The sequence below is a fragment of the Anser cygnoides genome, chromosome 5, assembly GCF_040182565.1.
Source record: "Anser cygnoides isolate HZ-2024a breed goose chromosome 5, Taihu_goose_T2T_genome, whole genome shotgun sequence".
In the NCBI taxonomy this organism is placed as follows: Eukaryota; Metazoa; Chordata; class Aves; order Anseriformes; family Anatidae; genus Anser; species Anser cygnoides.
This window is the reverse complement of record NC_089877.1, coordinates 49,196,284-49,212,702: the sequence shown is the minus strand read 5'-3', so window position 1 is coordinate 49,212,702 and position 16,419 is coordinate 49,196,284. Positions and strand designations below refer to the sequence as shown.

General features: G+C 43.8%; 1 protein-coding gene and 1 long non-coding RNA gene across 2 annotated transcripts; one reads left to right on the top strand and one right to left on the bottom strand.

The window, feature by feature from the left end:
* Positions 1 to 1,974: 1,974 nt before the first annotated feature.
* On the bottom strand, positions 1,975 to 13,360 carry CALM1 (calmodulin 1). The gene is made up of 6 exons (XM_066998254.1): positions 13,162 to 13,360; positions 10,532 to 10,562; positions 9,519 to 9,662; positions 7,079 to 7,185; positions 5,565 to 5,700; positions 1,975 to 5,338 (listed from the first exon to the last, which is right to left on the bottom strand). The coding sequence occupies exons 1-6, from the start codon at positions 13,162 to 13,164 to the stop codon at positions 5,310 to 5,312; spliced, it is 450 nt and encodes a 149-aa protein (XP_066854355.1). The 5' UTR covers positions 13,165 to 13,360; the 3' UTR covers positions 1,975 to 5,309.
* Positions 13,361 to 13,465: 105 nt separating this feature from the next.
* On the top strand, positions 13,466 to 14,078 carry LOC136790964 (uncharacterized). The gene is made up of 2 exons (XR_010831966.1): positions 13,466 to 13,544; positions 13,857 to 14,078. It is a non-coding gene; the product is annotated as an uncharacterized lncRNA (long non-coding RNA).
* The last annotated feature ends 2,341 nt before the right edge of the window (positions 14,079 to 16,419 follow it).

Sequence of the window (16,419 nt, the reverse complement as noted above, 5' to 3'; positions counted from 1 at the left end):
ATTGAATTGGTTCCTATTGGAATATTGTGTTCATTCTAAATGCTGCAACTGGTAGGGCAAATAGGACATTTGTTCAAGAATCTTTTTTTCAAACTTCATATTTAGAGATGTAGGAATAAAATAAACTATTCAGAACATATTTTGATTCATTTTTAGGTGACTAGCTCAGTTTTCATATTGTACTTGAACCATTAATTATCTTAAGAGACACATTATTGCCAGGAAAAGGCTGTTCTGAGAGTAATTCTTTCAGTATTTCTCCACATGTTGACATCTGAGGCAACTGAGATGAAAGTGACTTTTCTGAGATTTGTACAAGATTTCACAGCCAATGACGTTTCTGTGAAAGACCAGAGCAAGAAATTCCTGTGTACGAGGCTGGAGTCCTCATTGCCAGCTACAGCCAGCTTTGCCCAACACCTCTAGTGATGCTGGACAGAGTAACTTGCAACCTCCTTATTAGTCTCTGGGGGAGGTAGTGGGGGACTTTTTTTTTTTTTCTTTTTAACATCACTATACATTGCTGGTGTCACTCAGCTTCTGTCTCCACAGGGATCTGGGTGAAATTTAACCTCCTGCTGCAGTATGCAGCAAGTCTCCCGGTGGGCTTGAGCAGTTTTATGCCAGGAAGGGACACGCTGCTTTCTGAAGTGTGTTCTTGCCTCTGCAGAGCAAAGCAGCGCTCGGGGAAGCGAGAAGAGGCTCCTGGTCGGTGCTGCAGGGATGGGAGCAGGGCAGGCTGGCCGGCTCTGCGCTGGTCCTGCCTGTTAGCAGCAGGAAGGAGAGCAACGCGGGCACTTGTTTAGTACTAGGTACCGGCTGTGCTTAATCATCCCAGGGCTTTAAGAAATTAATTAATTAAATTAATTCTGTTAGCCTCTACCTAATCAGCAGCTCTGTCATATATAGGGGATATTTGGCCACTTCATCCAGAGCTGGATTTATTAATATCAAACTTTAAATCAATTATCAACTACTACAGATAACCTCTGAATGCTTTCTTGATAGGGGAAACTTGCTGATAGGGGTTCTTAGAAGCATATAACATCAACCCTTTAAGTGCTTGGGCTTTCATACAAATTTTTTATAGCGAATAACATCAGGACTCTTTGGAGCTCCAAATCCATGCACAATTCATTATCTACTTAATTAGTTCAAAGTCTGGTGCTTGGATTTTAAAAATATATAAATATATATTGGAATTGCAATCCTGTTGTGTAAAAATCCACAAATAACACACACATTTGTCTTACTGATTTTAAGGGTGCACCTGTTCTGTTTAAATGTTTATCGTTTGCTCTCCTAAATGTCAGTCAGGAGATACATGGCACCAGCCTTTATCACCTATCTTCACTTGACTACTAGATGTTTATGGTTAGAAGACACACCGTGGTCTTGCCACAGTACTTCGTCAAATTTCAGTTAGTCACTGAACCTTAAAAAACAAAACAAAACAAAACCAAACCCCCCACCCTAATTGGATTGCAGTAAGGCAGGTGGTCTAGTTAGTTTCAGGGTATGGAAAAAGCAAGCTGTACAACTGTTAGTTCTAAACCCCAAGGCTGTTTTTAGTTTAATTTGGTGCCACCTGGGAACAGGGTCCTGCATCCACTTCACATGCTTACTGCCATACAGGGACCAAGGTACAGCCTCTCCCCCTCCCACCGAGCCGTGCAGGGCACGGGGACTGTCAGCAGTGGCACTGTGCAGTACCCACAGGTCAGACCTGCACCCACACATTTAATGCATTGATAAGGTGTAGGCTAACTTCTTCATCAGTTCTTGACAGCATCAGTGTTTCTGAAGCTGCAGAAGTGGGACAAATGTGTGGGGGGAATGAGTCTTCCATCACATCAGTAACCCCCCTCCTCCCCTTCATCCCACCCCAGCAAACAAAACAAATGCCCCATACCTGGAGACGCTTCAGGATGTGTGTGCCTGAGTTATTAATAAAATAAGCATGATAATGAATAATCTATGTTAAGCATTTTCTTACCCTTTATTTTTTCATTATGATCAGAAGAGGAATATGATTAACAGCAGTTTAAACTTTAGCAGTACAATTTCAGTATTAAATATAAAACTACACTGCAAGTTGATGTATTTTAAAAATGGTTATGTATAATCTAGCCTTAAATTTATGTATCAAATACAACTCAATTGTTTCTTGCCTTGACAATTAACATATCTAACAAGTTTCAACAAGCCAGACATCCATCTTTTCCATTAAAAAAAATAAGCAAGCACACCAACTCTTATTCATAACAAGGGGGTGTAAATATTCAACACTTTCCTGAGTGTTGTGCAAATAAAAACATGGTTGAGAAAGTCAGTTAAATAAGTGTAATGATAAACCTGAAGCTAAGCTGGAGGACCTTTTGATTAACTTCATATTTCATATATTACTTGCATCAGTTGAGAGCAACATGAGTTACAGAACTTCCATGAAAACAAGCCACTTACAAGCAGGTGGTTAAGCTTGATCAGTTTATTAAAAGGATTATATGACACGGTTGCCTGCAATAGCAGGGGACTGGATCTGATGACCCAGGAAGTTCTTTCCAGTCCCATGTTTCTAAGCCATGCACCAAGTGTATCCAGCCCACACTTTCACATTTGGAAAAAGCCAAAGCCACACGCACACACCCACAAAAAAAAAAGAAAAAGAAAAAAAAGTCCTTGATGACACTGTTTCATTTCTCTAGATACTCACTACGCGGAAAGGAACAGAGCTAAAGTCCTGTACAGAGGATACATTTACTCGAGGTTGATGTGGTACTGAAGTCAGTTAATAATTAGATACCTCCAGGCAGATTCAGTTACAGGGCATACCAACACTGCACACTGCCAGACAATTTCTAATCAAGCCAAGAACCTCTTGCAGGAATGAGGTCTCTTTGCTAGCAAGCACAGAGCACACTGAATAAGCTAAAAGCAGCTGTTCTTAAATGAACTACCCTACCAACCGTGAGTGAATGACAGATAGATGGTAAGAAGCATTTACCTACTGGACAAGATCTCTGCACACTCAGGCAGAAGTAATTAGTTCAGAGCAGCAACCCTTGCTCCTATCTTGCCTGTCTCAAGTACATTCTCGTTCAAAGCTGGTCTACAGACTCAGGGCAGCCACTCTCGGGCACTGCCAAAGAAGCAGTCTGCAGCTGCCATGCAAGGCTCTACTTTCAAGTGGCAGTCAGGCATTCTCATCGCAGCAGCCGGTTTGTTATGACAGCATACGCAGCCATAGCAAAAGCCTTTACAACTAGAGATCTAAACAACTGCCTAGATTCAGCCCATCTAACTTTCAGGCACTTGGTTAAGGTGTCCAGGTACCTAGTCACCCAGAGCTCCCCCCAGCAACAACCAAGAATAAAAAATAAAAAATAAATCACTGAAGGCAGATAGTCTCGATTGCCTTCTGGAGGCATCTCTTTAGCCCCACCGAGTGAGGCTGCGTTTCAAGCAACCAAGTTCTTAACACAGGCACCTCAGTTAGACAGGATGAATGGAGACCTGCATCTCTCTCAAGAGATAGTATCAATACTCTCCAAAACCAAAGGCAATTAAGCAATTAAGGTTTGCAGCTCCAGTTATATTTGGAAACAGACTTACAGTCAAGTAACAAAGCTGTAGTCCCTCCCTCCCAAGCATAAAAGCCTTCCACATGGAGGCTCTGCTATTAAAAAAAACATTCTTCCAAAACAAAGAAGAGTGAACACAGCTGCTTTGCTACTCATTCATGGGGAAGCTGAAGGATCAGAGAACACTTACTCAAAGACCTGGAATGACTAAGCATTGCTAGTGCATGCAAAGCAGAAGTAACAAGACTGTTTTTAAATTAACCCTAGTCCTCTTCTCCACCCCATAAAATTCATGCAAGTGTTTGAGAAGATAGTCAAGACATAATAGCCCCAGTTTCCAAAAAGGCTTTTGTTATTTTAAACATTGTAAGAGAAATGTCCATTTCTTTCTGTGGGTAGAGAAATGCATTTTTGGCATGTTTGAGAATCATAGATATCTATGAAGTCCATGCTGTTTAAGTGCTCCAACTGGTTTCTATAACCTGTCAAAAAAAACATAGCAATCTATCCATGTTCCCCCAGTATCGACATGCATGCTGAGAGCTCTCCACTTTAGTGAAATGAGGTGTTACTTCTCTGCTGATAGTTGACGAGTCAGCATTACACGACTTTGAGACCAACTAAATTAACATTGTCGTAATATGAAAGGCAAGCACAAGTTCATTTATTTATAGCAAAGGTCTTGGGTTACAGGAGGTCAGTTCTTGCCATCTCGAAAAGATAGGGGATAACTTATTGCATACATGTGCATTATAATTTAGCAGCAAGTCATTCATAGAAACGCTTCCCTCCTACTGCTTTTTTGGTTTATTATCTCAATTATATATATATTTTAGCTTTACAAAGCATTTAACACCACCTTTAAGTTAATGGTCTTTTATTGGAAAAAAGACTAGCATTTACAACTTGGAATGGACATAAATTGTAATGTCTTGAACAGCAATGTTGATAGTTGTGCTGAAGTCCACAGGCTACTCCGCCAGCTCCAAGTCATGGTACAGAAGGTTTTAAAAATATGAGAGTCCAAAGATGCTCCCTTGGTGAAGGTTTCTTTTAAAAATTTTGTGAACGGTAACAGCCCGACACCCGTTTCACTATAGTGCAATGCAGACAATGTTAAACCAATATTTTAACACAGACATGCCATCCATAGTTAAGATCATCGTATTTTTTGGAGCACACTGCTACGTACAGGAGAACCATTCAACCTTTAGGGCATTTTCTCTAAGTTTTGCATCCTTCAACCATTTTTGCTGCATACCATCCTGAGGTATAAACCAATTTTAAAGTAAACCAGCTATGACAATTTATACTACAAATTGATCTAGAATCCACCATTGAACAAAAGAGTGGATCTTTTAGGTTGTTTTTTTCCTTTTTATACAAATGTCTGACTGTGCTCAATTGTCAAGCTGCATGCATGAAAAACTGGCCAGCCCAAACAGTGTAATAGTCATTAGCAAATGGAACTTTTGAGTTCACTAAGTGCTTCCTTTTTTTTTTTATTTTCAAGGTAGTACAATTATTTATATTGTAAAACTGATGTTTAACTTGATCTTTTGGGGACAGGACCACCAACCATTACATGCAGTTTGTGGACAGAAGGTATTTTGACATTCAGTTTTGCTATACAGAAACAGAATGAATAAATGAACATTTTTTTGCAAGAGGTAAGTAAAAGATTCAATTTGATTCTTCTAGAGGAAAAAAGGTGTAAAGGAGGTCTCTTCACTTTGCAGTCATCATCTGTACGAATTCTGAAAAGACAAAAGGTCACTGATTTATTGTCTCCAGAGTATTTTCAACTATCATAAATCTTAAACATACTTGGCATAAAAAAACATTAGATGCAGTGGAAGTTAGTTTTTCCTCCACAGAAGTGGACAACTGAATAAACTGTTCATCTCCAAATACTAGAAAATAATGGCCTATTCAGTACACCTTCACTAAATCTGAGTAATGAGTCAAGATAAGCTTTTTTACCTTCATAGTTGACTTGCCCATCCCCATCAATGTCTGCTTCTCTGATCATTTCGTCTACTTCTTCATCTGTTAGCTTTTCTCCTAAGTTTGTCATAACATGACGTAGCTCTGCCGCACTGATATAACCATTGCCATCCTGTGGGGAAAATTTCACAAGATTATGATCAACAATCCTGACACTGATCTACTCTGAAACTATATCTAGGTTTCTACAGACTGTTCTTAAACTAGCCTTATAGCACATAGGACAGACATACAGATCCTGCATACTGCTACAGTGTGGATCAGTCCCATCACCTTATGAAGCATGCTTCCCAACAAAGCCTTCTCTAATTATTGTACTGTAAGAACAACTGCATGCTGGATTTGCAGCTGTTTTAAGGTGATTTAATGCTTATTTTTGAAAGATTGTTAGAAAAAGTGCTTTAGTTTCTCTGCTGCCTAAGCAACCAGAAGGCTAGTTTCCCCACCAGCAAGCATAGTCAGCTTTCTATTCCATGAAAACACTGCTTCTATAATCAGACTGTGGGCAGCTAAGTTAGGCTTCTTATATAAGATCTAGAACAAATCACACCTTCAAAGAAAACATTTTAATGCAACTCATAAGCAGTTGTGACAAGAACAGTGGCAAAAAGAATGACAATTCTAAGTCAGCATTCCATTAGTTATACCAAAACTTAGAGCATGTATCCAGCCATTTCAGGAATTGTCTTCTGTCTACATGAAAAACACACTGAGAGCAGGAGCTTAGGTGGTGTCACATCTGCCACCACTCACCAACCTAGTCTGCAGAAATAAACCTGGGGAAGTACTAAGTAAACAATCAAACATCTGCTCTAGAACACCTTCCAGCAAAGGAACAGAGACTGGCTCTTTTTCCACAAAAACGGGAAAGAGACCTTCCATGCACACATATGCATTAGCTTATCAGCTGTATCAGCCACTGCACAGCACAATTCTCTTGTAGTAACTGTCATACCCAAACAATCCAAAGAGGGGAACCCCTGTTCTAAAAACAGCTTGTCAGAACTTTTATCATGTACGCCCAGGTTATCTTTAATGAAGGTGGGAGTTGAGCTTAAGTTTTCCTGAAAGTAACTGCAAAGCCTGCATCTTTAAGACAACATGCCGCCTTGTCTATTACAGGCACTCCTTGTGCCTGTAAATACTGGTGACATCTTAGCTTCAAAAGCTTTAATATCTTGCACACCCATGTTAACGTTTCTGCAATTCCCCAAAATCAAAAGGTAGAGAAGATTACAAAAATACAAGACCCCTTCACCCCCCCAAGCATCAAGCTCTGCTCAACTTTGCTCTTAAAAGGCCAGAAAGTTTTCTTCCTGGAAAAGCCTCAAGTTTAGCACTGCTGTGTAAGTAGATACAACCAGCCTGCTCTGCTACAAATTCTCCTGCCTCTACTACGAGGTTTTTCCTTTCAGACAAGATGAGAGAACACTGAGAAAGAGCAAAGCATCATTACTTCTTCTAAAGAATATTTGAAGATCTAGGAATACCTTGTCAAAGACTCGGAATGCCTCACGGATTTCTTCCTCGCTGTCTGTGTCCTTCATTTTTCTGGCCATCATGGTTAAGAATTCAGGAAAGTCGATAGTGCCGTTGCCTTAATGAAAACAAACTTCCAAAAATTAAACTCCCGTGCTTGCTTTTAATGCAAAAAAAATCTGGCATTTAATTTAGCCAGTGACAAGAATCAGACTGACAGGTACTCTGAACTATTCCTATAGAAGAACCTGATGTTTTCCTTAAATTGTTACCTTTGTTTTTTTGCTTTTAGTGTGCAACAGCCACTTCCACCCCAGTGTTTCAGCACAAAGTCAACTGCTGCTTTCTTTCCAAAGAAAGCCATACCATTGCCCACCCAACTTGCACATAACCTTGGAATATCAGACTGATATTTTAACAGATACGGTTCGATAAGGTTCACTTTTACTTAAAAAGTATCTCCAAAATTAATCATTTAGCTTGTTTACAATCTCCCAAATAATGTGGGAGATTCCAGAAGCAAGTATATTAAAGCTAGCACTACTACTCCATGACATCTAAAATTTAAGAAAGTTCTTCACTGTTCATAAATACTTGTTTCCTTGTTCAAAATCAACTTTATCAGCCTATGTTGTATACCACAGAAGTAATACACAATTTTAAGGCCCAACAAGTATCTGCAAACAACTGACATTAGAAAAACTTGTTATTTCTGATAACTATAGCAAGTATTTTGCACTGCAAAACTGAAAATCCCCACCAGTGTTCAGGCCTCATCCCTAAGATTAAGTTCCAGTTCAAAGTAAAGACTCAAACTTGAGGCTGCTCAAGGCTGATAAATAATAAGGAACAGATGAGTATGGTAAAGAAACAAAGTTCTTTCAAGCTACACCAAGTAGGTTAGCATAGTCATGATCCATCCCTACATGCCAAAGCAAAGCATTAAGCAGTTCACCACGTAACTAAGATCTACCTGTTGCCCAAGGGAAACATGCAAAACTCATTGGATAAATTTAAACTGCATTCATTTAACTGCTTTGTTATGAAAACCTTTGCAGTTTAGGGATTCCAGATTAAGACATATGGAGCTATTTATCATGGCCAGCTTCATCTACCAGCTAAGTCAGAACACAGGTCTTATACACAACTTCAGAAAATTCTCAATGAGCATGCAGAATATTAGCAAAGCACTCTGCTGTGAAGCAACTTTAAACATATGGGCAAGGCGTACGTATCTGAAGTCCTCACCCTACTTTCAATTTTAAAGCCATGTTGCACTGGTAGATTAAACTGAATGAAAGCAGATTTGTATTAGATATAAAGGAATAAATTCTTCACTCTGAGGGTGGTGAGGCACTGGAAGAGGTTGCCCAGAGAAGCTGTTGCCCAGGGAAGAGGATGCTCCATCCCTGGAGGTGTTCAAGGCCAGGTTGGATGGGGCTTCGAGCAACCTGGTCTGGTGGGAGGTGTCCCTGCCCATGGCAGGGGGGTTGGAACCAGATGATCTTTAAGGTCCCTTCCAACCCAAACCATTCTATGATTCTATGAACACTGCAGAACAGCCTGGAGAAGCCACTATACACCACCTCTACATAGCACTGCAAACCCTGAGTATCAAGAAGGTTCAGTACCTGCATCCAAAAGAGTTGGCAATTAAGTTTAACTTACACTTTCAGGAAAGTAATTTTGGTTAACAAACTGATAATCCACAGCCTTGCCAATATACTTTTCATTCTTCAGAATATCACAGAAAAGTCACTATCCACCAACATAAGAGATCAAAACCTTGACACCACCAAACACAGTAAGCTTTTCCTTTCTGTAACTGCTAGCCTGAGCAGAGTCCCAGAGAAAAACTGCATACATCCTTTCTGGCATCCACATGAACCATTCTGGTCAACTTTGATACAAGAAGGCTTTCCTGCTTTTCCAGGTGACAGCCTCCAACTGCTCCCCCTATCTACCAGTAATCTAACACCCTACATTAGACTATCCACACTCTCCATGTTGCGCTTCCAACTCTTGAGTTTAGCATTATTCCATTGTAATCACGTATTCAACCTTAAACAGAACCAAACATTAATACAGCTATTAAGAACAGCAAGGGCTGACAAAACATGCATGGAAAAGCTAGGTAGAAACAGGTTAAATGCAGGTCAGGATAAACTGAATAGCAATAGGAAGCCTGGAATCCATAAAATATTAAAGGCAAACAGCATAACTTTGTCTCTGCCCATCTTTTTACTTTAAGAGTCTCACTTAGACAGCTAGCATCTTTGCTGTGCGGAGAACAAGCAAAATAACAGATGCCCCCAAGTATAATTTCTATCCAATATTTCTAAAAACTTTGCTTTGAGCACAGTCATAACATCTTTATATAGACCAGGCCCAGGTGTGGATGACATACACAGAAAGATAGTTCTTCATGTTGTAAATCATTCTAACACTCACCATCAGCATCTACCTCGTTGATCATATCCTGCAATTCTGCTTCTGTTGGATTTTGACCCAACGACCTCATGACAGTTCCCAGTTCTTTTGTTGTAATAGTACCATCACCATCCTTGTCAAATAGGGAAAAGGCTTCCTTGAACTCTAGAGGCAGAAACAGTGCCATTGTTTAGTGACATCACCAGCTAAGAAAACTGCATACAAAAACGCATTCCAGTGAAAAACGTCTGGTAAGATTTTGGGAAACATTTAACTTGCCCATGTATTGGCAGAATTTGTGTTTTCAAATATTAATAAAAAATTGCAGTACCAACAAAATCTGCACAGCCACATGACCTAAGTTCCAATGTGCTAACATCATATTACAATGCGAATGCATTTCAACATCTTGTTGCTTGAATTACTGTTGCAGCACAAATTGCAGCTCTTTGGGATAAGCCAGGGGAACCCAACAGTTCACCCATTCACCATCAACAAACTTACAGGAATAAAAATAAGTGGTAAATGGCAACACAAGGCAACAGACAATAAGAATTAGCGTCACCCTCAAGTGGGTGTGACTGGTCTCCACAAGGTCAAATACTACTCTCTCAACCAGTTTGAGTTAGACACTGTTAGAAGTTATTTAAAAACGCTTGTGTTAACTGGTAATAAATCAGTAGTAGGTTTATTTTTTGCTATTTCATTTCAAGTTTATCTTCACCTGAAAAAAAGAATATTCTGCCTTGAATAGTTCTGCCTTGGCTCCAAGAAGTTCACTGAAAATTCTCGCAATTACTTGTTTGCAAGAAATGTAGAAACACTTGGCTCAAATAATCTGCAGTCCACATTGAAACAGAACATACCAATAATCTTCCAGAACTTTTTAAAAGGGAGTGCTTTTTTTTTGTTGTTAAGGGAATTGTTAGTACAGATTTGAAATTGTAGAAAAAAAGATGATCCCATTATGTTTGAGATATTTTCTTTCAGTCACAAGGAATTAGCCAAAAAGTATGTATCATTAAGACACTTACCAGCAATCTGTTCTTCAGTCAGCTGATCAGCCTACACGAAGAATAGAATATTTTAGAATAATGTTTACCTCTAGCTGTGTCAAGCCACGAGGCCCTTCCCTCAAACTTCAGTGAAGATTTATTATTACCATTACAGAGGCACTTGCAACCCCTGGAATTCTCCCTCTGCAAGAAGGGATTCCACTCACCTACACAATGCAGCCATTCCCAAAAGCGTAAGAACTAGCATGTTCCAGAACTGCCCACTCAGAACTATGTGCCATCCTTTGCCTTGAAGAACCCGATTTCGTCGGGCAAAGGACACAAGGCAGGCTCCTTGTAATTGATCAGAAGAGCATGAAATCCTTAATGACATGCTTAGAGTCTTGCATCACATCAGATGTCACTTCCAGAAGTACAGTGACCCTACTCAAGCGTGGGGCTATTTGCACATCAGTGGGCTAACGGCAAGTGTGCCACCTAGTGATCTAACACTACGGCAGCCCAAGCAGCAGCCTACAGTAAGCTTAACAGACAGAACCGTGCTGTAATAGGAGGAAATGCTGCTCAGTATCAGAGATTTTCACCATCCGACAACACGAAAACACCAGTTTGTCACGTTATCCCTCCATTCAGCCAAGCACCCTAAGATGCCTCCCACTGAGGCACAAACCACAGTGCACATCCTTCTAACGCCAAGATTTAAAGCGCTCGCCTGTGACCTTCTGCACATCAGGAGGCCAGTGCTGCATCCAGAGGTGCACTGCGCAGCGGGCAACTGAACGCGCTCCTCCAGAGCTCAGCTGTGCTGACTGCATCCTTCCAGAAGTCTCCCCTTTCTGTACAGATAGGGCATCGCAAAAACCTCCACTGATCAGACTAAGATAGCTGGTTCTTCACAGAAATCATTCATTTCTCTCATCATTAAAATAAAAACAAGCCTAAAACTGAATTTTAGTTACCTAGACATGAATATTTGAAAACAAAGTACTAGCTCCTGTAAGGCTTCTTTTATTGAAAAGCTTTTACCAATACAAAAAAAAATAATGCTGCTGGTCAAAGAAAGCAGGCATCTTGCAACCCTTTTGTCCTAAAATACCATTAATCTCGAGCATAAAAGCCAGGTAACTACAGCAAAGGGCAACAAATGCAATGGAGAATTAACAGGCTGCATGATCTGTCAAGCCCCGCACAGGTGAACAACAGGGTTGGAAGCTTGCCGGATGTGTTAAGTGACACACAGACATCATCAGTATTTAGGTGCCGACTTCAGTGTTTTATGTCTGTGAGTAGTGATTAAACAGCTCCCCACATGTATGGCAGGGTAAGAAAATAGTGGAAATATGCTTGCAGTTAAAAACCAAATTCACATTTCTTACGTCACGCTAAACGACTGTAGAAAACGTCTTCAAAAATCCAGCTTGACCTCCCACTCTTTTCGCGATTTTCCACCAAAGATAAGGCTTCCCTTAAAAATCATCTCAGCAATTTACATAACAGACCAAATGCCCTGCAGAACAGGAAACGGTGCCACGCCTCGGCAAAAACCCCAACCAGCAGCACCAGCTTTCTGCCCCGTGTCTCGGGGCTCCGGATGCCTCCGAAAAGCGGCGTCACACCAAGACACGGCAGCGCCGGGGCTGTCCTCGGGGCTCGGCTCGCCGCAGGCGGCCGCCAGCGCTGTGCTGGGGGACAAAGGTGCCTGGGGCTGGGGCTGCCACCCCGGCCCGCCACCAAACCGTGTCCCGGTGGTGTCAGCCTGCCCCGGCGGGGAGGGGAGACCGACAGGCAGCACGGAGCGACACCCAGATGGCCAGAAAGCGATTGGAGGGCAGCCTGCTCCCCCCCTCCAAAAAAAAAAAATAATTAAAAAAAAGAAATCCCAACCCTTCCCTCCTCGGCGGGGGGCTGCCCCCGAAGCCCCCCAGCCCCAGGCTGCCATCCCCGGGGCTGTGGGGGCAGGCGGGCAGCGGCGGGCGCAACAGGCGCCCTGCCCGGCGGTCAGTGCTGCACTGCGGCCCCGCTTCCTTCCCCTCCCCTTCCCCTCCCCTCCCTCCCCCGGGCGGGGAAGGCAGCGGCTCCCCCTGCCCCAACCCCCATCCCCTTCCCCTATCCCCCCCACCCCCCATCCCCTACCCCCGGGGGCTGGAGGGGGGTGGGGGGAGAGAGGCTCGGCTGCCCCCCCAACCCCCGCGGCCGGGGGCCAGGCGGCGGGAGGCAGGGAGGAAGAGGAGGAGACATGATGTAATGCGGGCAGCCCGGCTGCGTTTTTGGGGACGGTACCGGGGAGGAATGGGGGGGGAGGGGGGGGCTGAGGGCGCAGCAGCCGCAGCGCGGTCTCCCCCCCCCCCCCCGGCTCGGTGCGCACTGCGGCCGGGGCGCAGCGGGGCAGAGCCGCGGCCCCGGGGAGCGGCTCCCGGCCCTTTCCGGAGGGCGAGGCGGGGCGGGCGGCGCCGCGGGGGAGAAGGAAGCGGCGGGAGGGAGAAGGGAAGGGGGGGGGGGAAGGGAAGAGAGGGAAGGGGTGCCCGGCACGGCCGTTAGCTCTGCGGCCTCCCACCGCCCCCGCGCCGCAGCCCTCCCCGGGGACAGCCCGGCTCGGCCGCCCCTCTCCTCAGCCAGCCCCCGGTGCTGCGGGCGGCCGCGCTACCTACCATGGCGCGGCGGCGGCGGCACGAACTGCGCGACCACGAGCGGCGGCGGCTGCTGCCTCCTGCTGCTGCTGCTGCCTCCCGCTACTGCTCCTCCTGCAGCTGCTGCTGCTGCCCGGCGCGGCGGCGGCGAGGAGTGCTGGGGGTGCGAGGCTGCGCCGTGCCGCTATATATGGAGCGCTGTATCCCTCCGCCGGAGCGGGGCCTTTTTCTCCCCTCCCCGGCGCGCTCTGTGTGAGGGTGACTGCGGCGAGCGGCCCTGCCCCCTCCGCCGCCCGCCCCTCCCCGCCCCGCCCGCCCGCTGCGGGAGACGGGGCACGGAGGGGGCGCCCCCAGACCCTCCCCCCCCCCCCCCGCCCCGTCCCCGCACCCCTCACGCCCCTGAGGTAAGAGCGGAGGGAGCGGCCCCGCTGCGGGGGCCCTGCCCGCGCTGCCCCGGGGCCATTTTGCGGGCAGCCCGCGGACCCCGAGCCCCCTTCCCTGCCCGTCGCCCCCCGGGGGTCCCGGCGGCTCGGGGCCGTTTTTCCCCGTTTTTCCCCGTTTTCCCCATCCCCGGGGGCAGCAGCTGGGTGCCGGGGGTGCGTTGCCCAAGCGTGTTTTTCGGGGAAACCTGGGCGAGCAGGGGGGCACGGCAGAGGCCGGAGAGGTGGTGTGGGGCTCTGAAGTGACCACCCTTGCCTTTAATCTTTAATCTTTAGGGCTTTTATCAAGCGCCAAAATGTAGCTCACGGTAAAATTCAGTCCAGAATCAGGAGGTCTACGACTGACGTGTCACTTCGGCCCCTTCTCAGCACAGCCGCTGTAGTCCCCAAGTGAGGGGCAGCAAGCACACGGCCTGATGTTCCTCCTTCGTTCCTCCTTCGTTCCTCCTCTGCCTCCCAGGCTTTGGGGATTTAGGCCACCAACCGATGATAACCCAGGTAAATACCGTAGCGTCCACGTTGTACCTTTTTTAACAGGTACAGAAGCATACAAACATGGACCTACGCTAGGACCAAGAATTTTGCTTCCGTTTGTGACAGGAACCCTTAGATGCTGAGCTTCCTTGCAGCTCATGGTATTTTTAGTTAAGGTTGTAATTTGGGCCTCTCCGGATTGGAAGGTTAGCGGTATTTCCGTTGTGGTCGTAATTCTGATGATCTTACTGCAGTGTAGCACTAAATCTTCTAAAATGCATTTTTCTATTCTTCCATTTTTGAAAAATTTTGCATACTTTCAGCCTTTGAAATAAAAGCCAAATGGGTTAGGTTCTGTTTATTTAACCATTTCAGTAGCTGTACCAGTGAAGTTAAAATTCATTTGCTTGCCGTGGTGGAACACAAAGATAGGTTGGCAAACACAACTATCATCTATTTCCAATCTAGAAATACTTCTCATAGCGAGCTATAGCTTATTCCACATGTCATAGTTGGGTCCCAAAACTGTTTTAACATTTGTGTAAGAAGTAGTGTCTGAAATGGTGTCAGAAGACCGATTTGCAGCTGGCTGGTCTGCAAATGATAGGTTTAGGGACAGCTTCCATTTTAGCTGCAGAATGCCTCGCCTCCTATATTAAACGTATATATATTTAAATACAAAGCAGTGAGGTTGAATTTCTTTTTTTTTTTCCATAGAAGAACATGCAAATCGATCTTTTGTTTTCAAACCAGACCAACAATTTTAAGCTCTTATTTTCTCAGCTTAATTTCTTTCCAGAAAACATGACACAATGCTTGATTGATGTGGGCTACAAGAGCTTTTGCTTGGATAAGTGAATCTTGGAACTCCCTGAGTCTCACGGGGATGTCTGAAGAATGTTCATGTGCAAATCATTCACTTCATTGCGCTGGCCTCACACAAGTGAAGATCTCATTATTGAAATGAGAGCTCTATACAAATATTGGGCTAACAAATTTATACAGTTATCTCACAAAGATAAATAGCTAATGCAATCTCATGGTCTTTGGCCAAAATGTTTCTAATGTGGAAGGCTGAAGGTATTACCAGGAGAATAATCTCACCAACACTTCAATGCGACAATTTAGAATGTGGGTGCTTATTTTCCAGTACATGTAATACATTCTTCCGTTGATACAAAGCCTTCACTTGTTAAAAAGTGAAGGGATTAGATTATATCTGTTGAGGAGAGACTATGAGACACGTAACTAAACTTCATGGAGATTCTTTTACAAAGTACCAACATTACAATGTTTGTACCTATGTGAAGAGACTTGGAAATGTGAGTTAAAAAGCCTCATGGTCGCGCTCAGCGAAGGCTGCCAAAGATTAACGGGACCTTTGAGTAGAAGGTTTGCTATAGGCTTTTTCCTATTTCTTTCTTTTAATTGTTGTTTTGGTGGGTGGGTGTGACTACTATTGCTAATTCTTACTGGTTTACACTAATAAATCATTTTTCTATATAAATGGAATTTTAAAATAAAATTGCCTTTTGAGTATCTTGCAATATAGTCTCACTTTATTTCAGAAAAATTTCAAGATGACCAAATGAGATACCACAGATAGGTTTTGCAGTAGTTTCTGTTAAATTGCGTCATTCTGGATTTGAAAGTATTTCACAGCTACTACTCCAAAATAACATTCTGACTAAGGGGATTTTTTTTCCTGATTTGACATATGGTAATGATAAATGTAAACAAAATGGAACACTGAAGTTTTTTCTGCTTATTTAATGTGGAAAACCTCATCTAAACTGGCATCTGCCTGCTCTTTGTAAGCTTGCTTTCACTCAGTTGTACAGCTCGAGTTTTATCGGTATTCTTTGTTCACTTAAAATTTACATTGAGTTGTGAGCAGGCAAGAAATGCCCCTGTCATTCCAATGACATACAGTGTCAAATGGTTTGCCAGGTACTTATACAATGTCTCATTCAAAATCTCCTGGATCTCAGTGGGAGCTGGACTCGGCCATGGAATTACTCGGTAGTTGTGCCTAAAACCGTACGAGTTGGCCATCCCGTTGCTACCGAGTTTTTCTATGAGCAGAGGGCTAGGCAGTAGCTATTAAGATGAATTTCTAACCGAGTGTTTCTGACTGGTTAAGGTTTACTGTTCTAAACAAATTTACTCTGTATCACTAAGCATGTTTTTGTCAACTTGTGTTTAAGCTGTAACATTAACAAAAGATTAGTTTACAAATTTATTAGGCCCAGTCAAAGACTTGCAACCATTCTACCAAGTATTACACCTCAGAAATTTGTCTTAACATGACCTTAAGGTCTCTGTTGGTCTCTGTTTCTGTGGAGATGTATATGTCCGTTCTTTG

What these genes read in the sequence shown, in the direction of transcription:
- CALM1 (XM_066998254.1), bottom strand. An exon ending in CATTCCGAGTCTTTGACAAG is followed by an intron (nt 5,701 to 7,078) that starts GTATTCCTAGAT and finishes TTTTCCCCACAG; the next exon opens with GATGGCAATGGTTATATCAG. An exon ending in TGGGCAAGTCAACTATGAAG is followed by an intron (nt 5,339 to 5,564) that starts GTAAAAAAGCTT and finishes TTGTCTTTTCAG; the next exon opens with AATTCGTACAGATGATGACT.